The 24,930-nt window shown below is 29.8% G+C and overlaps 3 protein-coding genes across 3 annotated transcripts; 1 reads left to right on the top strand and 2 right to left on the bottom strand.

Moving 5' to 3' along the window:
* LOC109334650 (F-box/kelch-repeat protein At1g22040-like) lies at positions 5,255-7,353 on the bottom strand. The gene is made up of 2 exons (XM_019570530.1): positions 7,217-7,353; positions 5,255-6,953 (listed from the first exon to the last, which is right to left on the bottom strand). Exon 2 carries the CDS (start codon positions 6,910-6,912, stop codon positions 5,482-5,484), a length of 1,431 nt encoding a protein of 476 aa, XP_019426075.1. The 5' UTR covers positions 6,913-6,953; positions 7,217-7,353; the 3' UTR covers positions 5,255-5,481.
* LOC109334649 (high affinity sulfate transporter 2-like) lies at positions 16,322-19,612 on the top strand. Its single transcript, XM_019570528.1, has 13 exons — positions 16,322-16,715; positions 16,797-16,845; positions 16,951-17,155; positions 17,239-17,413; positions 17,527-17,592; positions 17,678-17,791; positions 17,978-18,094; positions 18,180-18,306; positions 18,412-18,698; positions 18,787-18,977; positions 19,092-19,177; positions 19,256-19,332; positions 19,475-19,612. The coding sequence occupies exons 1-13, from the start codon at positions 16,386-16,388 to the stop codon at positions 19,598-19,600; spliced, it is 1,950 nt and encodes a 649-aa protein (XP_019426073.1). The 5' UTR covers positions 16,322-16,385; the 3' UTR covers positions 19,601-19,612.
* Positions 24,255-24,886, bottom strand: LOC109333820 (chaperone protein dnaJ 20, chloroplastic-like). Its single transcript, XM_019569397.1, has one exon. It carries the CDS (start codon positions 24,823-24,825, stop codon positions 24,274-24,276), a length of 552 nt encoding a protein of 183 aa, XP_019424942.1. The 5' UTR covers positions 24,826-24,886; the 3' UTR covers positions 24,255-24,273.

Here is a 24,930-nt window from a genome sequence, read left to right as displayed (position 1 = left end):
CATTGAAGAGAAAAAGTATGCAATAAAAGTATGTGAGTTTTATATATTGTTATTATATTATAAATCATTTATATTTAATTATTATTGACTCTTCAAAAAACAATGCAATTATATTCTTCATTGAAATGAATTAGTTTTATTTCATTAATAAATAATTCCACACAATAACAATATGGTAAAAAATGTTAAAAAGAGTGTCCTAATGATATTGATTCATTATTGTTACCCATAAATGTTAATGTTGAATGAGAAGGGTTAGAAAATAAATCATGTGAATGTTAGGTGGGATAAAAATAATTGAATTGAGGATGTCATTTTCGTGGACAACCAATTTGCAAAAGGATTCTATATAATAAGTGAACCAAATAATTATACAAAGTGGAAATGATAAAGATGCAAAACAAACATGAAGGCTCATCAATGTTTCAGCAACTTCAAGGTAAAACTTCAACTTTTGGGATGAATATATTAAATTAAATTTGACAAAATAAATTTATTGTGAGATTAGTACATAATTCTCATGCTTGAAGAATGTTATTAATACTGTATCGGTTATTAAATAGTCAGATACTGATATAATGATAGAACGATTCAACTGATGGTTCACTAATTAAATTATATATCGATAAAGTTAGATATAGGTTTATAATATATTAACATTAATGTAAAAAATCAATATTTTTTATTTTTATCAAAAATAATTTTAAATAAAAAAGCAGCCGATATAACCGTTACAGTTCAATTGAAAACCGGTCGGTATAACCAGTTTTGACTGGTATAATTATTGTATCATATCAATATTGACCAATTTACCAGTTAAATCGACCGGCACAAACTGATTTTTACAACATTGGTTAAAGAGGAATATGGAGAAGAAGATGCTAGTGATCTTAAACTATCATTATTTTAAGGATTGAATGAGATAAATAAATCTTCAACGAATATGATTTAATTTACTTTTCAAAAAAAATTAAATTAATAAATTTATATTCTCATTATACTTTAGTATTAGTATTGTACTCTCAAATAGTGAACTCATAAAGTATTGGATAAGTGGGACACATTTGCATCTTGGTGCATAGGGTGTGTGGGGTCAATTTTGATTCATCTTCTCACTGTAAAGTGCAAACCAGCCATCAACTACTCATCAATTTTGAATGTCTTACTCTTCTATCATAATTCATCCATGCTTCAAAATTACTTTACATAAAATCATTACTTTTATATTTTCTCAATGTATATGTTGGACCAGACTGCGTATGGGAAGAGTGAAGAGTCACAAGTGAGACATCATGTCTTGAACCAAAACCTTAAGACATTAGTTCCATGGGTCTAATCCTACTTATAAAGTCTTTCACTTCTCCACACATATCTAATGTGGATTTCACACTTGAATAAACTCAACAATCTCCCCATCAAGTGTGGGTACCACACACTTTCCGGTCCACTCCCCCTTGAGTCCACCATGTCCCAGCCGAACCATCGGCTCTGATACCACTTGTTGGACCAGACTGCGACCGGGGAGCCTCCAACTACCAGAGAGTTCCATTGTTACATGGTATGGGAAGAGTGAATAGTCACAAGTGAGACACCACGTCTTGAACCAAAATCTTAAGACATTAGTTTTTCCTACTTATAAACTCTTTCAATCCTTCACGCATATCCAATGTCAGACTTCACACTTGAATAAATCCAATGTATAATTCATATTTATTACCATTGACATATTACTAATAGTTAACACACATTATTTGTGAAGGATAAACTAACACTATAAATAGTTGCCTTTATGTTGAAATAAATTTGATTATATTATATTATTATTTTGGTTAAATAACAAAGGTATATTCTAGTCTACAATTTAAGGTTAGATACTTTAGAAGTATAGAAATTACCTAAGTGAATTTCATGTTTACTAACAACTTTTTCCTCAAACACACAATAGAGATTGATTTGATTATTAATGTATATATGAAGAAAAAAAACTAGTATATATAGAAAGGAATTAATTGAAAAATCTTAAACAATTGCACTTTTTGTTTATCCATGAGGACAAAATCAAAAAATGTATTATTTATCGGTTGCTCAAAACTTAATTAAGCCCGGTCCACTAATATTGGATGAAGGATAACATGAGGATATTAGATATGTGGTATACATATTTGTAATGAGGATATTTGGTATGTGGTATACATATTTATAATATTATTTATTCATGCATGCTTATGGATAATTAAGAATGAAATTTTTTTGCCACATGATCTAAAGTGTATACTGACCTCTCCTGTAATGGAGAGGAGCCATACTCGAAATTTTGTAGGAAAATTTAATTGCAACATTGTACCTCGATTTAGACATGTTCGGTGTCTAATAATAGTCCAAAGTTAAAGCCTGTTTTTCTTGTTCTTCACAATTTTTCCCATCAAATCAAAATGCTCAACAAGGAAATATCATGTTATACATTTGGAGAAAACAACATATATTTCCTTTAATAATTAATAGATTAATTGATTACTATTATGAGATTTTTCCATTCATTTTTTTAGTTTAATTAATAACTACATACTACTCATCTCAATGCAACTAATGCAACTAAGTATATTATTATATTATCTAAAAATAATAAATTGTTTCACCAAGAAAAATGTTTATCAAACATGTTTTAAGTAATCTTTAGTTTTTTTGTATAATCAAGTATATGTTCCCATCCTATTCATCGTTTTCGAGTGATTGATTACTCTCAATAAGTATTACTCTTAGGAATCTAACTTCTGATATGTTAATTTAAACTAGATATATGCCACCTACTGAAGTTCAACCTAAAAACCTAACCATTGAAATGAAATGAGATTGGGATTGGTACTAGGAAGCAAAAGTCTAAATCTTCAATATCTAGTGCATATAGGAAACATAGCCAATAGCTATAAGCATTAAATTAAAATATAGTGAACATGGACTCTTTATGTTATAAAAAGAGAAATTAAAATATTAGTGAACATGGTCTCTTTAGCTACTTCAAGACAAGGAAACTTTTAGTAGTATTTGTTTGACTAATATGTACCAAAGATGTTATAATAAATTATATATAACATTATCAACCGACAAGGGACATGCCAGAAAAGTATGAACTTCACAAATATTACTCTTCAATTTCATTCTCCTAATTATTTGGCATATAATCCAATCAATGTGTTTGATTCTTTAGTTCCATGATGAGTTGTTAATCAACTACTGAATCTCCATAAATGGTAGGCAGAACCACATAACAAATTTTGGACTAAATTCAATTTTGGTGTGGATTCAATTGTACATAGTTTTCCCCTTAAGCAAAGTCTTGGGTTCGAGTTTTGTTAATGAAAAAATATCTACTGAAAGAATTAACTTCACATACTTATGGATGTTCTCGGCCCGAACAGGATTGCCTCCAGTGCGAGGATACCCATGAAAAAAATCGTGTATAGTTTTGCATTATGGGTCCCATAATTGCATATATAACGTGAATGGAAATAAAAAATGATTATGGCTTCTTCTTTTTTGTTTTAGCTAGAAGCTAATTGTATATGATTCTTCTCATGGATCAAATAATCACATTGTGATACCAATTAAAAGTGTGAATATGATTGACAATGAAATAAGCAATTTGGTGATGGCCACCCAAAAAAAAGGGTACATAAAGTGGCTTAATTGCTATTTGAGTGTGGATGGCAAGGGTGATAGATTTTATATAGATATGCTCTAACTTATCTAGTGGTTGAGGTGCTTATTTATACTTTAGCAATTCCATTCATTGATTCTCATCCTAATCTTATTTAAATAAGAATATTCTTTTCTTTATTTGTTATTGTGGGATTCTTAATTGTTAAGAATAATACTCTTTGAGTTCATTCTTATTAGAAGATGGAGACCTTGAATGAAAAAGGAGGGAGAAATTATATGGTAGGTTGTAAGATAAGTTGTGTGACTCAAATAATAGTAAGAATGATATTTGTTATTGTATGATAAAATATACTTAATTTATTAGATGTGTATTAAATTATAAAATATTGTGTGAGACTCAAATAATAATAATGTAGTTTATATTCTTACATGGAGATGCTCTTATAGATCTATTCTAAGTAGGGGTGAGCATGAGCCGAGTTAGGTCGGGTAAGGCTTGTCCCTTACCATGCTGTAAATATTGTTCGGATCATTTTTTGAAAACAGTCACAACCCTAGTCCTAAAGCTAACCTGACCCTAAATGTCGGTCGGGTCAACCTTTCAACCCAAATCCAACTCTCGACCCGATTAAATATAATGCATACTCATTTTAGATAAAGTCTTCTCAATATTACTTATTATTGTGGATATGTAACTTGACATATAAAATAATATAGGTATATATAATGAAAAATTAGAGAATCAATGATATTTTTGACCAAAAAAAGGTATTATTACTCTATATACAATTGAATAGAGATACATACAAACATAATGTGGGTAATATTAAAATTGGCTTGGATATTAAAGATGGTGCTTTCAGTATAGTTGATGAGTTACTTTCATCATTGTCGGTATAGAAATTCTATCCAAAACTTAAGACAATTGAATTAATTGTTATCAAACAGTAACTAGGAGGTTGAAAAACTTGATTGTTTAGTATTAATGTATGTTTAATGTTGAGTGCATGTAATGTAACTAAGTATCTTAGAGAGTAGAGCAATGAGTGTCCACATGTTATATTGTAATCAAATCCTAGCTTTTCATAAGTGATGTATATTCTAAGACTTCTGAATAGTTTTGTTGGGTTGATAATTACTTGTTACGTGCCATTGAAGTTACACAATACCACTTCTCACTTCATGTCTCTTCAGTTACATCATTGTTTCACTGTGAAAGTGAGATACTCTCATGTTATAATATGCTTCATGCTTACATTATATGGGTTCATGGGATTGAATCTTCTCTATATAACTGTAATGAATTTATCTGGACGAGTGACACTTGTTGGAAGGGACAGTCACACGCTTCGAAAGGGATTAGTTCGTTACCGATAAGGTGAAGGAATATCTTGATAGTACCAAAATAACACCCCAATGGCTCACAAGGAATATCTGAGAAGATTTTCTTGCAGTAAAGATTCACCAAGTACAAACCGGAATAAATATTTATAGATTAATAACATATGCCATAATAAATAGAAAACTTATGCATTGAAGATAGTGCTTGACACAATGGTACAAGACCAAATGCTACTGCACAAGGATCTACTCAATGTAAATGAAGGATCTGAGGAAGCTATGTTTTAATATTCTTGGTAAATTTTCAATTTGTCTGTGTATGAGAGAATGAAGAAATACTTATGGATCAAATCAAACACTAGAGTGGATAATTTACAATTTTGAAATCTTCATAAGCATTGTGTCTTATCAGCAAATTATACCAGCCAACACAGACATAATGATCTGAAATCAGGAACATAAGAGGACTGAAGGTCCAAAAACTCATACTTTAAGTGATTGACAGCTAACTAGTTCAGCAGATCTACCACTCATAGAAGCAAAAACTCTCCAAACTTCTCCCTCTGATTCTGATGAAGATTCGGTAAGTTCCGGTGATGACAACAAGGGCTGGGAGGAAGATAAACCATTTTGCATGTCAGCCTGCAAAACTGTAATGTTGTGATTGGCATCTTTAGTAATTACATGAAGTTTTCCAAGTAAACTAGCTAAAAGGTAAGGAGATTCTGAATCGGTAAAATCTTGAATAGGAACATCTCCTGGAACAACTTTCCAAGTATCGCCTTCATAATCATATATCTTGATCTTCGCAGAGTCAAGAGAACTTGAAGGATCAAGAGCATATAGATTATCATTGACAATAACACTCAATTTAGTTCCAGCTTGTTTTGCAGGCCAACCTTCACCCATGCCAACTGGCATTTCAAGCCACGAATTTTCATTTGGATCATAAACTTCTCCCCCGGCATCAACAAAAAATGGCCAACAATACAAACTCTGAGGAACGAATAACCTTCCCCTGTGTGAAGTCATTCCTGTGGCAATAGGCTTGAGCAAGTCGGCCAGGAAAGCCGTTGGTAGCACCTGAGCTTTCACAAAAGGCATGCTTGGTAATTGGGACCACAAGCTTGTATAAGGATCATATACTTCTGCAGATTGAAGCGGAATTAGTCCCCCACGACCCCTAGTAACACCTCCAACAACATAAAGCTTGTCATTTAATATACCCGTCTTGCAATAGGCTCTACCAACCAACATCGGACTAGCCTCAGTCCAACAGTTTTTAACAGGATCGTACCGCCAAACAGATTTCATTGCTGAAGCTCTAGAAAATCCTCCTAAAGCATATATGCAACCATCAACTGCCCCAATGGAACAACCACAAAACGGCATCCTATCCAGGGCATCCCTCCTCCCAAGCCAGCTCATAATAACATCAGCAATTCGAATACTCGAACCCACCATACTCCACATCCGAAGAGGAAGAGCAGCCAAACCCTTCTTCGCCACTTCATCTTCAGATGAAACATTCGGCATTGGTGGCAACCTTAGCCATCTTCTAGATAAAGGGTCCAAGGCATACCATAAAAGCTTATCATCATTGACCTTCATTAATATGTAGAGCCATTCCTCCACCGTTCCGAGTTCTTTCCTCACACAAAACAGTTCGGAACTCAAAATGGCTTCCTTCCAAGCACGAGAAACTGACTTGAGACTTAAGTAACTAATCCGAGGAACTCTAGCTAGAATCTGAATCGATATCTCATCAGGAAGCGAGGGAATAAGTCTCAAATTATCCTCATAAGTGCTTGACAACAACCTCTGTCTCTTGCAAGCTTGACCTTGCAAAACCTCACAAGAATCACTCAACCTAGTTCTAGTCTTGGAACTATTTATACTTATCATATTCCCCATTAAAACCAATCCAATTTGAAATCAAAACCAAGCACATCAATCTATCAAAGAAAAATAAATGCAGTGATGAATTGGAACAGAAACAAGTGAAAACAATTGAGCAAACAAAACGGATCCATTAGCATAAAAAGTTGAAAACATTCCCAAGTAATTAATCAAAAAAGTAAATAACATAGATATACATGACGATAAATAATAAAAATAATAAATTTGCAGGTGAACCCTAATTGAAAAACAAAACCCACAATTCAAAATTGGAAATTTCAGAGTTGAAAATGAAAAGAGAGAGAAGGGAATGACATACCTGAGAATGAAATGGGGAAATGAATCGAAAAACAGTTTCAACAATTGATTTGTTAATCAACTTAAAACGCTGCCGTATTAATCATCCTAATTATCTGTTCCCCTTTACTTGTTTATAAAGATTCACCCTTTTTTAATTAATTAACTTGTTGATGATTAATCAAGCAACAATGTTATTTATTTCATAGTTTATATATCTTTACCTTTTTGGATAATAAATTATTCTCTTTTGGGTTTATGGATGTCTCTCCCAACAATTGTAGTTCTCGGAAATCGAACTCTCAACCTTAAGAAATCCAGTGAAATCTTATACCATTAGAATAATTTCTTGTTGGTAATCCATATCTATAATAATATAATGTTTTTCAGGGATAATTTATAATAACACATATGCATCCAATGCTTTGACAACCAAATCTTTTCAGATAATGTAAATTAGTATTGTTCTATTTTACCTTGCTATTCTATCAATATCTTTATATTTTTCATTTTTTAAATTTATTTATATAATTTTTATTTATGAAAGTGTTAATATATAATATTAAATTAGAAATGTAAGTTGACAGCCAGAATAATATCTCTCATACTAATTGATAAAAGTATTGATAGTTAAACAATGTAAATTGTCTTTGTTATATTTTACAACATAAATTATATTTGAGTCTCATAATTGGTAGAATTTGCCAAAGTTAATGGATCAATCATTATTCATTGTCTTTGTTTGACTCTGCATATTGAGCTTATATAATTGATAATGATGCTAATTCAATCTTTGAAACTCTTGTAGCCAAACAAGAAGTATCTTAGTATTTTGTTTGGTATAAATAAAAGTTTGTTATTTTCGCTTATTTTTAAAAATAATTTAAAACATAATTTATATCAAATCCTCTTAATTTTAATCTTGTTTGTTTATGTAGCAAACTCCTTGTTTTATGTTGTTTTCGTAGGGTTGGTGAACCAAAATGTTGTGAGCTATTTAGTTTGAGACATGTTCCCTTTTTGTTGCAAAAAAACATAACTCATTCACATTACTTCTCTCGATATGTGTTTATCTTGATCAAATTAAAATTTAATTGCCCCATGCCCTAAGGTTTGTGTGCAATAAGCCCTATAAAAAATTGGGCTCAAAAGTAACACTTAAACCCAAACCTATAGGCCCATGTCTTTGTAGTTAGGGATCAACCAATAGCTTGAGCCTATAAGGTTTTTAAAATCTTCAAGATATGAAGAAAATAAAATACATAATATTAAAGAAATTTAAAATGTAGTATTAGACAGCTAGTGCACAATCTAAATTAATATTAGTGATTAAAAGTATTTTCCATGAAAAGATAAAAAATTAAATGAAAAAAATAAGCAACAAACTCAACAATTAGCAGAAGATGAAATTATATAGCAATGTGGTAATTATATTAATCAAAATATTTGTCCTGGAAAAATGAGTATTTAAAAATATTAATTGAACAAATTATAGCAATTAAAAATATTTTTAAAACCAACTAGGCAAAATATGACTTATAAATAGTAAGATTCATTCAGCAATGTTGTGAAATTTTTATAGATTGAGGTAAAATGAACTCCAACTATAGATTATGATATATATTATTGGTTAAAAAAACATTTTTTTTCCTAAAAGAGTTAATATAAAAATAAGTAAGAAGACTTGAAAATTAATTCGAAAAAATATATGGTAGGAGACGTGGGAGAAAATGCGTAGAATATTTATTTGGCGAATCTCTTCATGACACATGCATACCCTTAATTTTTTAACAAAAAGTTTTATTAAGTGATAGTGTATAAATTTTATATATTGTCAGTTTATCATCCATAACTTATTTTGAACTATCATTGACTCTTAAAAAAGTAATACAAGTTATTGATGAATGATATATTAACTATGTATAAATTTTTATACTAACAACACATAAATATTACGCTTTAATTTTTTTGGTACTAGAAATTTATATGAATTCAAACTTTCTTTAATAACATTGATTCCATAATGAAGTGGATGATGATATATTAACTGAATATAAATTTTTACACTAAAAATGCAATTAATTTACACTCTTTTTTAAAATATGCTTTTAGTCCTTAAAATATAACTAATTTTGATTTTAATTCTTTAGTTTTTCTTGGTGTAGTCCTTAATTTTTTTCATTATATCGTTCTAAATTTTGTCTCTCACAATAATATGTCTTGTTACAATTGGCCAACGATGCCAATTAGTAAGACACATTATATTTTAGTGTTAGTTATATTATTAGTAAAAATTAAAACCAAAATTTTGAAATATATAAGGATAAAGAATATAAGAAAAAATAAATTGTAGGACTTAAAATAAAAGTTGGATACTTTTTTGGGATCTATAATGTATATTGTTATGATTTTTTATTCAATGTTAGTTTATAATTTGAAATCATAAATTTTAATGATGGTAGGAAAGATGAAAAGAATTACTTCATCTTATGCTCACTAATTTGTAAAATGCCAAATTCTGGTCCAATGTAAAGTTAGTTTAAATTAGCTCAATTCACCAACGAGTGTTGATTCAAGTTGTATATGCTTTATTCTTTTTAAGCAAAATCTCGAGTTTGAGTTTTATGGATAGAAAAATACCACTAGGAGAGTTAACCTCACATCTATGTGAATTTTCCCGACTTAAATAAGATTACCTCTGATACAAGGATACATGTGGAAACAAAAAAAATTGGGTCAGTGCTAGCTACTCAGTGATCAACCATGGTGGAGTCTAAACTAAATGTCACAATACTGAAACAATATGCATTTAGCTCTATATATTGGTTAATTTTAGAAAATCAAGTGAACATTTATAGTTATCAGTTAAGAAATAAATAATTTTTATAATAATTTCATAATGGTAACTCAAATCAGAACAATTCTCATATAAAAAACTGTGAGAACAATAATATAAGTTTTATAAACAATCATAAATGACTAAGATTAAAAATTAGTCACATAATAGTCATGCGCATATATTTCTTACTCTTAATTATTCATATTAGTTGTTCTTATTTTTCGTAATAATGTATTATTTTTCACGTTAGTCGGTGCATAAATATATTATCACATAACTATGATCATTGATTTTAAAATGCTTAATTAATAGTCATAAGTCTACACTTTAACCTTTTATAGAGCATCCTACAATTTAGAGGGGTAGGGTCTCATCACTAGAATTATGTATGTGCTAAAAAAGTATCCACACATATTTTGTTGCTGCATAAATTAAGGTGTCTTTAAAGTGCACAAGTTTTATATACATATCACTCATCTATATATAAATAAAAATTATTTATCTTGAACTATAATATTACTCAATATTTCTCACTTGGAGATAAAATATTATCAAGTGATTATTGGTGGGAATAGAAACAAATATATGTAAAATGAATTGTTGTATTGTAGATTATTCATCTAATTGAATGATTATTGCGCGGAATTTAGAATTATGAGGTTAAAAGTAAAAAAAAAGTATACCAATAAGAAGGTGATACGATAAAAGAGATGTAACTAATTGAAGTTCCAAGTTTTAAGCGCATCGAAGTGAAATAGTAACGGGATAGATCAAGGGAATGAAACCACTCTAATAACATGCATAAATTTAGGATGATAAATATTGATCAAATTTAATTATGAAATAGTTCAATTAATTTATTATAAAATAAAAAATTGTTGGAAACTATAAGATAATAATGATCTAAATAATAATTAAAAAATAAATAAAACTAACTAAATCCTAGCTAGATAAAATAATGCTCTATAAATCCAAATATATCTAACAAAAAAACATACCCATGTACTTTAAAATAGTCAAATCCTTGAAAAACACCTAAAATAAAGAATAAAATAAAAAAGATTGAGCATAGTAAATAAATATTACTAATGCATATATACATGAATCTCATCTAGATTCGTAGTTAAATTCCATTTCTTCTCGTTTACTACCACCAATAGTTTCCTTCTTTTGTTTCAAAAGCAAATAAGCACAAAAAATCCTTTGTTTTTCAAGAACACTAGGGCAACTTTTTTCTCATTTGCTAATAAGAATGATTCACATACATAAGAACTTTTTGTATCTAGGAAGATCTTCAAAAGAATAAAATATAGAGTCAAAAGACAAAAGTGAAGGGATTGAAAGGATCATGGTTTACACAATTGAAGATTCTCCAACAATTTGGTTGGATTAGCATTTATTCTAACATTAGTTAGGTTGAGAAGTTCATGGACTATGCAACTATGAATGGTAAACATGAAAAGTCTTGTAGATCATGAAAGTTTTGAGTGAAAGGTGACATAGGTGATCATATATCTCTATACTCTATTCTTAAATAGCTCTTAGGATTGGTCTAGTTATCTATGTTTTTTCCCCTTCATTGTTGTTTGCACAAATCTTGATGCACTTTTTTTTAGTATCAATGAAATTACTCAAATTATCCATTTTTTAAATATATACAACTACCCCTAATTATATACATACATCATACTGATTACATATATATAAGAGAAGAATGTAATTTCTTAAACAAAGGTTGATGATGAGTATAATTAAGTCAAACAAAATATGGTATAGTGTGAAGACAAATCCAAATAGTATAAGACTCAATGTCTATTCATTATTTTTGGCCCATTACAATATAGTATAAGAGTAATTTAATCATCATTAGAATTATTGATACAATTTGTAATGAATCAAAAATAATGAATAGACATTAACTCTTATCTTCACAATATACCATATTTTGTTTGACTTGGTTACTCTTGTCACAATTTTTTGTTTAAGAAATTACACTTATCTCTCCTACAGAGGTCGTCGATCGTCACTATAATGTAAATATATAATTAGGGGTGATTTGTGTAGGTTTGAAAAAAGATGGATGATTTATATAATTTTACTAAAATTCAGAGGGTGAGTATAATTTACTCAAGATCCATTTATTTTAGGAGTAATTTAAAAAAACATACTCTATATCTTAGTCATTTCCAACTCTTAGTCATAAATTCTATGAAAATCTAATAGTTCAGGTGATTTGAATTAGTCAATAAATTTAAACTATTATATTATTTTCATAGAATAAATGACTAAGATATAAAAGATTTTTTTATAACTTACTAACTCAATACCCTTTTATATATATATATATATATTCCTTGACACATCTTTATGTCATACTATATATTATTAATATATCTTGCATCATTCCTTATCCAGCATATAAATGGCATGATTTTTTCTTAATCTTTCTTTCCCTAATAATCCCTATTATATATATATTATCATCAATATTGATTCTAGTGTCACAAACCTTGTCCATCTTTGAACGTTACTTTTAGCCACACCACATCCTTTGTAAACTTAATAGGATGCTGATGTTTGGAGAATTTATTTCTTATCCCAACAAGTTATAATAATCTTTGGACTTTGGAGATTCTTAAACCTCCTATTTAATTGCATTATTAAAACCAACTTATTACTATTATATTTTCTAAAATTTTGGAGATTACATAAGCACTCGATAGAGAAGTGTAAATTATACGCTAAATTTATTCTTCTAACAAAATTTAAAAACAAACTTTGCATTCATCAAGTTGATGAATAATATTGTAAAGTGACGCTTTTTATTATTATTTTAACGCATCATATTAATGATAAAAAATGGCACGTAGATAGTATTTCTCTAAAAAAAAATAGTTTTTTATAGTGGTTGAAAAAGAATCTGTATTATGATTGGAGAACATGACTACCACTACCAAAGTGACAGAATTTCTTAGAGGGAAGGATGAGACATAATCTCCATATAATTCACAGAATTGAGAATGTCAGTCACGAAACCCGAAAAAGACTAATTCCTTATCCAAAAATATGAAGGGATATATTTAATAGTACTAAAAAAATGTATTATATATATGAGAATGGTGCAATTATACAACCATTTTGATCAAATACATTTGTCACTAACTAATAATTATATATTTACTAGTTTTTAGCTCATAAGATTAAAAAAATTTGTAAATACTTTTATGTTTTTTATGTTTAAATTTTTGTAATACTTACCTGTGCACTTCAGTTAAGACATTTCTTATAAATAGTATACTTAAAATGAGATTAGTTTGCCATTAAAAATATAAGTCTCTGAAAATTTACTCACCCACCATTTTCTCCCTCATCAAATCGTGCTCTTATATATATATATATATATATATGAAGATTACAATTTTCACAAGTTTCCACTTTTACCATTCCAAAGTTTAGTTTGTGACATTACCTATTTAATAATAAATATTTCCATCATATAAAAACGGAAGCAATATTTAACAACAAGGTTAATGAAGTTATTATACGTAGCAACATCGATACAATCAACACAGAAAGCAACCTTTAACCACGCGTGATTGATCAATTCATCAATTATTTGTCCCTATTTTTATACACATTTTCAACTCCTTTCAATTTTTCCATGAACTTGGACATTATCACATTCCAATTCATGCAATTATCACCTTTGCGTATTAATTATGACATTTTCTTTTCTCACATAATAATACTAATAATAATTCCCTTGCTGGAACTATGTGTACCAAAGATTTTGTACCCACGTTCGATATGCCTTAGAACACCTTAATGTTTTTTTAATATTTGTACATTAATTCTATGTAATTGGAGGTATTATACAGATTATTGTGCTGAATTAAAATATTTCTTAATCTAAGAATAAAGATCTCTAATTATTTATCATTGACCAAGCTTAACAATGGTGGATTGGTGGTGTTGTAGCACAACATGTGTCTTATGTTACGTTGTTATTGTACATGTTGCTCTTTACATGTTCTAATGAAAAATACATTTTTTGTATTTATTATATAATTAATCAAAGTAGGTACTTATGACAGTGTTACATTAGTTGTTATTGATGTAGATTATTATCTGGATTATGCTTGTATATTTGAAGATATAAAAATATGGGTTTAAAAGAAAGGGACAAATCTTAGGTAGGTTGGCATCCAACTAGGGTTTGAAAATGACAATGAGAATCTTGGAATTTATTTTATGAATTGAAGTGCTTAGAAAAATTTGGTTTCAATTTGAAAATGAATCTTCGGAATTCTACTTTTTATGTTTGTAAACTCTTGTAACATATAGTATTGGAAACATATTTACAAGGATGATTCTATAGAATCAAAATATAAGCAAATTGTTATGTAGATATAAACAGAGAAAAAGATATATGCACAGTCAGTGTATGAGTTTTATATATTGTTATTACGTAGTCCATTGTTCATGTTTTCTTATCATTGACTATTCCGAAAAAGTAATACAAATGAATGATAAATAATGTACTGACTCTATTTAAATATTTACAAGGATAATGTATAGATTTTAAACTCATATAAAATCAAGATAAACCAAAGATATTGATGTAGTGATAAGAGTGTAAAATCTATACGCTAATAGAATAAAGATTTATATACAGTTGGTATATCATCTACCGTTCATTTAAATTACTTTTATTTAAGAGTTAATAATAATAAATGATACAGTAACATTGTAAAAAACTCTTACACCATGAGTTATATTTTTTTCTCTCATAGTCATAAATGCATACTATAGTTTAGGGTAGACCTACATTTATATCCATGATAAGAATATTAATAGGAGACTAACCTAACTACACTCGATAGGTTAATCGTCTACCTAATAACAAGGTTGGGAGATACCCTATAAAACCTAAAATTATAAGCTAGTAATGTTATAACCAATTTTTAACAAGAATATAATGTAACTCCACACACATTAAGGATAGTTTAAGTAGTGAACAATATAACCCTCATCTTTACTATCAACAAATACTATTGAACTTTACATTATTAGACCAATAATTAAGGTATAAAATAAGTGATTATCGTATCACAAGGATTGCTAACTTAGTCTTTCAAAATCAAATTATTATTCTAAACTTAGTTTTTCAAAGGGTTTTCGAGTTGGTTTGTATTAGAATGAAAACTTAATGATAAAAAGTGTTGAAAATTATATATGAGATTGACTCACTATTCATTTTAGTAACTTGGGCTAACAATCATGGAACGAATCAAATATGACTCTACACAATATTGAACCTCATTTACAATAAGAGCTAATTCTTTAGTCTACTTAGCAACTCATGAATTAAATCTAAAACCTTAAACACAAAATCAAATATTATGATTTACATACACACCTCTATTTCTAACAATCTATGCATGTGGATTCATAATCAATCTTTTGTTTTCGACACAATTTCCTAAACTTTTTTATTCAACTTGTTTGGGAAAGCAACCGTGAGTACATATTCCTTCGAGGTGTGTCCAACAACAACCTCATCAATATATCAACATAATGCCACATCAGGCCAATGACCAAGAATGCAAGAATTGTAAGAGGATGAGTGTAGAAATGAAAATCTCTGTCTTTGTATATTATTATTTTTCTATAAATATTAGTTTCCACTATTGGAATTACTAGGAAAAGCCAAGTGAAATTCTTTTGTCTTTGGAATTACTATAATGAATTATTAATTTTGGTCAGCTGTAATATTTAAGATTATCCAGGTACTAAATATCTTCAAAATCTTTAGTTCTTATGATAATTAAATTTTATGAATTTTTAATCATACCCCCATTTCTTACTTCCCATTCCACTTGTTCCTTGATCAATATACAAATTGAAGAATGAAGAGTCATTTGTCTAGGAAATTTTTAATATCAAGTTGATTTGGTTGACCTTGATTAATAATATATTTATCATATGTTTAAATAAAGTCAACCCTTTCATTTCACATTAAGCATAGTTGATATTTCTCTATATAATCATTAGCTTTCATTTCAATTACGGCAAGTTTTGGAACTCTCAATTAACATATCATATTTCTGGTACTTCAATTGTGTCTTTTTTCATTCAATTCATATTTCCCTTTAAGAATCATAGCTAGAATGTGAAGATTGCACCTTTTTTTTCAGCAGTTGACTCTATAATAGATTGTTACACTAATGCAATTATGCAGCCGAAAATCGGGGCGCGACTTTCGGCTGCACCACTTGCAGCATACTTTTTTTCTGCATACTAATTACTGTGTGGTGGTTTAACAGGCTATCTAAGTGTCTCTGCAGCTGAAATGAGTCAGCGTATAAGCGACGAGGCTGTGGCGGGGGAACCAAGAAGCGAACATTCTTCGCGTAGATATGGCAATGTATTGCCTCATAATCACAAGGTTGAAGCTCCTCCTAAGAAGACTCTTTTTGAAGATATCAAACAATCTGTGAAGGAAGTTTTCTTCTCAGACAACCCTGCAAAGGAATTTAAGGACAAAACCATAGGAAGAAAGTTTGTTCTAGGCCTCGAATCGGTTTTCCCGATTTTAAATTGGGCTAAAGGTTACAACTTTAAATCATTCCGAGGTGATTTCATTTCTGGACTTACCATTGCAAGTCTTTGTATTCCACAGGTGATTATTTTGAATATTACTCCATAATATTGGTGTGTTTTTGGATTGTTACTGTTTAACATATGAGTGTATGCATAACAGGACATTGCATATGCAAAGCTTGCAAATTTGGATCCTCAATATGGATTATGTGAGTGTTTTGAATGGTTTTAAGAAACTTAAAACATGTTTGTTCTTGAGGTAGATATCTATTTTTTCTTCAGTTTACATGACTTGGTTTTCTGTCACTGTGTAGATACTAGTTTTGTGGCTCCTCTTGTGTATGCTTTCATGGGAAGCTCAAGAGATATCGCGATAGGACCAGTAGCCGTGGTGTCCCTCTTGCTAGGGACTATGCTTTCCAATGAGATTGCGGACATCCATAGTCATGATTACCTACGCCTCGCTTTTACGGCTACCTTCTTTGCAGGAATTACTCAAATAGGACTAGGAGTTTTAAGGTACAAATTGCATATTGTAGTTGACTTTGCAAATGATCCTTATGTATTGTTATTTTCTTGATTTGCCTAAACTCTTCTTGCAGGCTTGGTTTCTTGATTGACTTTCTATCTCATGCGGCCATCGTCGGATTCATGGCCGGAGCAGCCGTTACTATTGCGCTGCAACAGCTTAAAGGTTTGCTTGGCATAGTGAACTTTACTAAGAAAACTGACATTGTTTCTGTGATGAGGTCAGTTTGGGGTACAGTGCACCATGGGGTAAGGCTTCATTTCATATGAAAATTCTTGTTGAGTGATTAGTATAGATGAAAAAGTTAAACTGTTAAAGTATACATGTGCTAAAACATACTTGCTTTAATCTTTGTTTACAGTGGAATTGGGAAACAATAGTGATTGGAGTATCATTCTTGACTTACCTTCTAGTAACCAAGTATATTGTAAGAATGCCAACAATTTCAATTTCCCTTCATTCCTTGTTCTTTTCTATTTGAACTTTCTTAACTATTGTGTTGTAATGGACAGGCTAAAAAGAGAAAGAAACTCTTTTGGGTGGCTGCAATTGCTCCTATGATCTCTGTCATATTGTCTACACTTTTTGTGTACATTACCAGGGCCGACAAGAAAGGCGTTGCGATCGTAAGTAGAGGGATAGCATCATTTGTGCTGCTATCTGTGCCAACTTCTTGTGCCAATCAAAGCGAGTGACATAGGAAGTTGGCGCAGATAGTGATCGAGGCTGTGTTATTCTTTAAGTATCATAGAGTTGATCGAATAGTTTAGACAATATTAAGCACTGCAAAACTCAAAAGTATACTATTTCAGGTGAAACACATTAAAAAAGGTGTGAATCCAGCATCGGCTAGTGAAATATTTTTCAGTGGAAAATATTTGGGTGCGGGTGCTCGGATCGGTTTGATAGCTGGCCTGATAGCACTAACGGTAAGCATATTGAAAGATGATTTGGTTTCCTCATCCCTTTTTCGGAACTTCGTTAGAGACTTATACCAAATTTGTTAAACTTCAGGAAGCTGTAGCAATTGGGAGAACATTTGCTGCCATGAAAGACTATCCACTTGATGGTAATAAAGAAATGGTGGCTCTAGGAACAATGAACATTGTTGGTTCACTCACATCATGTTATGTAGCTACAGGTACAAAAGAAGAAGCAAAATCTCAAACTTTTTTTAGCCTCATCTAGAAACCTTGTAAACTTTATTTTTATGTCATCTTACCAAGTGTTGTTGATCTTTATGCAGGATCATTTTCTCGAACAGCCGTAAACTATATGGCTGGTTGTAAAACCGCTGTATCAAACATCGTTATGTCCATCGTTGTACTGCTAACTCTATTAGTCATTACACCATTGTTTAAGTATACACCAAATGCAGTCCTGGCTGCTATTATAATAACTGCCGTGATAGGCCTTATCGACATTGAAGCTGTAATTCTGCTTTGGAAGATTGACAAATTCGACTTTGTAGCTTGCCTTGGAGCCTTCTTTGGTGTGATCTTCAAAAGTGTTGAAATCGGCCTTCTAATTGCGGTAACGAATAATTCTAAAGAAGTTTATGGCTTATATGCATCTTCAACTCCCCCTACCACAGTATTTTACATGAACTTTTCAAATGCAGGTTATAATATCTTTTGCTAAAATCCTTTTACAAGTGACAAGGCCAAGGACTATAGTACTCGGGAAGCTTCAAGGGACTAGTGTTTATCGAAACATCCATCAATACCCGAAAGCATCTCAAATTCCAGGCATGCTGATTATCAGGGTTGACTCTGCAATCTACTTCTCAAACTCCAACTATATCAAGGAGAGGTAATAAATTGTTATACCTATCATATTTGACTTAACTAAATGTGTAGTTGTGCACTGCATAATTTAACATTGTTGCCATAAGTTACTCATTAGTGATTCAATCATAATTTGTAGAATTTTGAGATGGGTGACTGATGAAGATGTCCAAAGGACAGGAAGTGAAATGCCGAGAATACAGTATCTCATCATCGAAATGTCGCGTAAGGCTTTCGACGTAATCGATTTTTAAGATTATTTTTGGGCAGTGAATTTATTTGTGCAACCATATATTCATGCAGCTGTTACTGATATTGACACTAGTGGCATCCATGCCCTTGTGGAGTTATTTAAGAGCCTTCAGAAAAGGGATATACAGGTAATACACAATCACATAAATTCAACATTTTGTGCATCACTATAATTACTATAACATTTCTTGTGAAACAAGTTACATAATAACAACTTGTATTTATATAAATGTGATGAGATTTATCTTTTTGTAATGTCTTTTTACACAGCTTTTGTTGGCAAATCCGGGACCAATTGTGATGGAGAAGCTCAGTGCATCAAATTTAACTCACTTAATTGGAGAACATAAAATATTTCTATCAGTGGCTGATGCTGTTGCAACTTTTGGTGCATAGGATGAAGCATTACCAAAAAAAAAAAGATTGCTATTTCAATTTAAATCTTCTATACCCAAACTACTTTATTTATTACAAATGAGAAATGGTTACTTCGTTAAAAAATAAATTAACTTTTATTGAAAAACAAGTTATCTTAATTTTTAATGAAGTGATTGTTTTTCATTGGTAACAAATAGAGTATGGTAGATAATAATGGTATAGAAGATTGCCATTCTTTGTGTGATTTTGATGGATTTTATTTTAATTCTTGTATGTGTATAAAAATGAAAGTGATGTGTTCTTTTGTGATTATAGTGATGTTTATAATTATTATAGTAAATATTTTGCAAGTGTCATCATCACCTAGTGCGATTAAGGTTTGATTATTTTATCAACAAATCTCTCACAAGTATTAGCTCCATCTAATACGATTAAAGCTTAATTATTATATTGACAAATCTCTCACGGAACATTTTCATATTGGTATCGACAAGATGTCGTTCTACTAGCTTATAAGAAATGATAAAATGGTAAGGTGGATTAGTTTTTTATGCGATTTTTTTGGATTTCTAGTTTCAGTTTATTTATACAAAAAAATGTAAATAAATAATATATTCGGTTAATCCTGTTATTGTTTTATTTTTGTGAAAACTTATGTATTTTTAGGTTTGATTATGTTTTTTGTCATTACAAATTTATCCAATTTTGGTCTTTTTCCTATACTTTTTGTTAGGGTTTTCGTCTGATGATTTAGCTAACACCTATGTGTAATTCATGTGAGCCTTATTCATGACATGACAAACTGTATTGTTAATACATTATAACATCAACTAAACTAGGAATAAGAATAAAAATCGAATCTATGATTCCCGTTTAAATCTAACCTGAATTTAATAGAGAAAATCTAATGTAATTGGGTTTAGGTTTAAGATTTATCCGAGTTTAATTTTTTGGTTCGAATTTGATACAGTTGAAACTTTACACTGAACCCACACCGAACTTGATTAATATATGTAAAGCTACAAAATAGACGTACAAAAGCTACTAGTATAGTTCTACAAAGAGCTAGCTTTGGAAAGTGAAAATACTTTTGAAGTTATATTATTTATACGAATGGTTTCGATATTTGAGTTGATGAGAGCATAATTGAAAGTTACTTTGGAAGTGATAATGAACATGTTTAAAGAGATTTATGAAAAGATGTCATGGAAACAATGTCCATTTTCAAAATCATTCATGGATACCTGAAGTGGAAGAATTGAAGTGATTTATTCTTAGAACTCAGAATGTTATTAAATAAAAGATGTTACCTTTTTGCTCATTCTATTCAGTAATCTTTCATTGTCCACATATTCCAGATTTTGCATAAAAAATCATATGATAATACATGGCTTTTAATCCCTTAATATTAAACTCAGAATGTGTCTTCAATAGTTCTTAATGCTAAAAAGAAAAATGAAATGAGAATTATATCCTTCTATTTATAGATATTTTAATTCTTTAAACTAAGTGTAAGAATGATAGTTCTTTCTCCGGTAATAGAGAGGATCTCTACTTGTTTTGTAGGTTTTTCAAATACTGTAAAACTTTCTATGTGTATATTTTTTTATATTTCCCCCAGTTCAGAGATTTTTTGGAGACAAAATATTTAAATATTTTTAGTATAATTATATATTATTATTCATTTCTCATTTTTAAAGGAAAAATAAAAAATATTCCAACATCATCATTAGTTTATCGTCCCTTCTAAATTTCATACTCTGAAACAAGGGAGATGATTGTCTTCCTTTTCCCTCCCCTTCCTCCAACTTTCTAATCATTTGATCTCTCTCATTCCATTTTTTCCTTAAATCTCAAATCCCAAATATAACCTAAAGTTTCAACACTATATAGCATAAAATGAGCAATAGTCTTTGCTTTTGGTGCACATACTCCATAATTCCCAATTTTATTTATGAAAATAAGATAGAGTGTATGACCAATGTATGCATCCACTTCTTGAAAAATGGTGGTGGTTTAGCATATACTTCTATATTATTTATTATATAGGCTGATTCAATATGGTGTTTTTCTTTATAAGCAATATCATTAGTGAATTTGATATGATTAGTATCCTATACTAATTTGAAGTTTAATGAAACTAAAGCATTATATTACATGTAGAGTTTCGAAGATGTTGTGAAACTGATGATCATGCAAATTGCTTATATCATAAATTCATAATCACATTATAATTAATAACATCATGCATGAATAAATTTAACTCCCTTATAATATTTTTAAAAATCAAGAAAAGTAACTCTGTTTTGTTTGATAAATCTATATAAATTAATTAAAAATAATTATAATCTAGTTAGGTAAGTAGTGACGGTAAAATTTGACTATGGTGACTATGAGTCAACCATTTTTTCTTGATGACAAGATGAATTTCAAACTATAGTAACTATTAGTGGGACAGTTTTGTCGATGTAGCTGTATTATTTATTTCTTATGAAATTAATGTAGATTTACAATTCAATACTTACTATCAAACTTTCACATCCAAATCAAAATAATAGTCATATGTTTTCTAGAAAAATCTGCAATCTCTGTGGCTATGTCTGCATACCAGTGGAAAAACCAACCAATAGTCACAATCTCCTTTGAATTAATCCTGTGGAATAAATAGTGATAAATATAGTGATAAATACTGTAGTGGTAAACTAATATTTCAGTTAAGCCGATGAATACATATATGTATATATATTGAAAGTTAATAAAATACTTTTATTTAGATATATATTTGAAAAATAAAATGTAACTTGGTGACAACTAGTCGGTATAACTGATTTGGTCAGTTCTAACTAATATGATTGTAGGTATAATTATTGTGTCGTATGAGTATGAGGACTAATTCATCAATTTTCTAATTACACCGATCTATGGGTATAGTTTTCACATTATTGTCTTAGTGTAAGCATTTTTTTTATATTAGATGAGACTCTAACTCTCTCCAACAATAACTATAAGTTATACTTACATAATATTAAAAAAAAGGTTAGGACGAATAATGGTGACTTGCAAATTTAAAAAAAAAATTACACAAGCATTTTAAAATTATACACCCATTCATTATTATGTAGAACAATGTGTAAGATTGTATATTATTTAAAAACTAAAAACAAATTATATCTAATATTCCTAGCCACTAAAAATAAATTAAAAAAAAAGGTATATAAGAAAATTTACTTGTGTACAAACTAATGGTGTAAATGTATCTAAGGAAAAACTAATAGTGTAAGACGTTCTTGGATATCTGAGTAGCATATGAGGTTGTTCCTTGAGAGCAACACTTAGTGTATGACTAAACATGTACTATGACAAAAATTAATTTCTTATAATAAAATAAGATGGAATCAATTAACACCAACAAGTTAATGATGATAAATGTAATGGCTTTTTCACACCATTTTAATGAAGAAACTCTAGGCATCCAACTTTACTCATTGAAGTGGTGAAGATAAATGTGCAAAGTCTCATGTAGATTTGGCATCTACTTCCTCTTTGAATTATAGACCCAATTGATGCAAACAAACACAAGGGAAACTAGAATTGTGTTCTGCTTTGATCATACCACGTGATTATTATATTATATTATATTATGTAGAGGCTAACTTTTTTTATTTTGATTAATATATGCTAAATGGATGCAGAAATAAATTGGACCCTTTGATTTGGTGCACAAAATTATAATGAATTTCTAGATGGATGGTGTATGAATTAGTGGAAATAAATAATGGATGGGGTATGTAACCAACAAATAATAATAATAATAATAATAATAATAATAATAATAATAATAATAGTCAGGGATGGGGATATTAATACTATATAGACCAATAATATTCTGTACATTAAAAGCATACAACAAAATAGTATGGGTCCATTAATTCAACAAGAAAAGTACTAATTCACCAGAAAAAAACAGTATGGCTGCATTTGGTAGAATATAAAGAGGGGAGAGAAGTTAAACAGAAATAATTTATTCCTCTTCTTTAGATTAGAAGAGAGTATAGAAAGGGGGAGAAAAGTGAAGTACTTCTACATTATTGTTTCAAACCATGTCAGAAACTATTCGCGTGTCAATAAATGAAACAAAAATATAAAATTTTTAATTGACATCACAAATTTTTACTAGTGTATAACAAGATTTGTGACATTATATGGGAGAGAGATCATTTTTTTCTCTTTTTTCTCACATATTTATCTCTTCTTATTTTCTCTTGTATAACTAAATCTAGCATATAAACATATGATATATATATATATATATATATCATTTTTATCTCTTTTCATCTAACTTCAATGAACGAAGTTCAAAGGAAAAATTATCTCTCTTCACTTCCAATTTTCATTTTGGTGGATAGTTTAGCAAATTCTGATATTAAGAGAATTCTAACATGGTAACCAAATTATGATATTAGTTATAAAACTATATATATATATATATTAAGTTGAAGAGCAAGTGACAACACAAAAAAATACAGCAAATGTTCCAACACCCTCCCCCATAGATAATACACAAGGAAATTAAATTACTAAGGTAAACTATAAATTTTGAGTGTAGTAAACTCAACAAATACATAAACCACACTCAAATATAGAGACAAACTATGTATAGTACTTCCAAAACTAACATGAAAAATAGAGTCTCATAAGTTTTGATAATTCATATTCATGTTTTTTGCTCTCATTCTACTACCCCATGATCCCTCCTTTTGTGCCACACCTCTATGACACTTTCTCTTCAACTCAACCATTTGTTCTTGCCACTTACATCTCCAACTCTCATATTCATCACCAAAACTAGTACTTCTTTGTCCTCTATAACCCAATAACTCAGAATCATACTCAGCTCTAAGCTTTGGATTGGACAAAGTATTATAAGCTGCATTGAGTTGCACAAACATCCTAGTTGATTCTTCTTTCTTTGTAACATCATGGCACACATCAGGGTGGTACCTAAGTGCCATTGACCTATAAGCTTTCTTTATGTCATCCATGGTTGCACTTTTGGGACACAAAGAGAGCATGTTGTAGAAGTTGTTGGTAGTATTAGTATGAGTAATAGTCTTTGTTGTGGATCTGCATGAAACAGAAAATGGCATAGGAGAAAAACGTTTTTGGTTATTTGATGAGAGTCTAAGGTTATGAAACATTGGCTTGGAAATGCTATTGCTTGAGCTTAAGAATAAAGCATCCATTCTTATTTGCTTCACTATCTTTCAGATTTGAGAATATCTGAAATATAACAGTGTATATATACACAAACTCTCACTCACACGTATGTATATATATATATATATATA

This window comes from Lupinus angustifolius, chromosome LG19 (assembly GCF_001865875.1).
Source record: "Lupinus angustifolius cultivar Tanjil chromosome LG19, LupAngTanjil_v1.0, whole genome shotgun sequence".
In the NCBI taxonomy this organism is placed as follows: Eukaryota; Viridiplantae; Streptophyta; class Magnoliopsida; order Fabales; family Fabaceae; genus Lupinus; species Lupinus angustifolius.
This window is presented reverse-complemented; position numbering and strand designations above follow the sequence as displayed.

Coding starts and splice junctions, on each gene's coding strand:
- LOC109334649 (XM_019570528.1), top strand. CDS start 16,386: ATGAGTCAGCGTATAAGCGACGAGGCTGTGGCGGGGGAACCAAGAAGC. Junction 17,792..17,977: donor ACAAGAAAGGCGTTGCGATC/GTAAGTAGAGGG, acceptor ATACTATTTCAG/GTGAAACACATTAAAAAAGG. Junction 18,095..18,179: donor CTGGCCTGATAGCACTAACG/GTAAGCATATTG, acceptor GTTAAACTTCAG/GAAGCTGTAGCAATTGGGAG.
- LOC109333820 (XM_019569397.1), bottom strand. CDS start 24,825: ATGGATGCTTTATTCTTAAGCTCAAGCAATAGCATTTCCAAGCCAATG.
- LOC109334650 (XM_019570530.1), bottom strand. CDS start 6,912: ATGGGGAATATGATAAGTATAAATAGTTCCAAGACTAGAACTAGGTTG.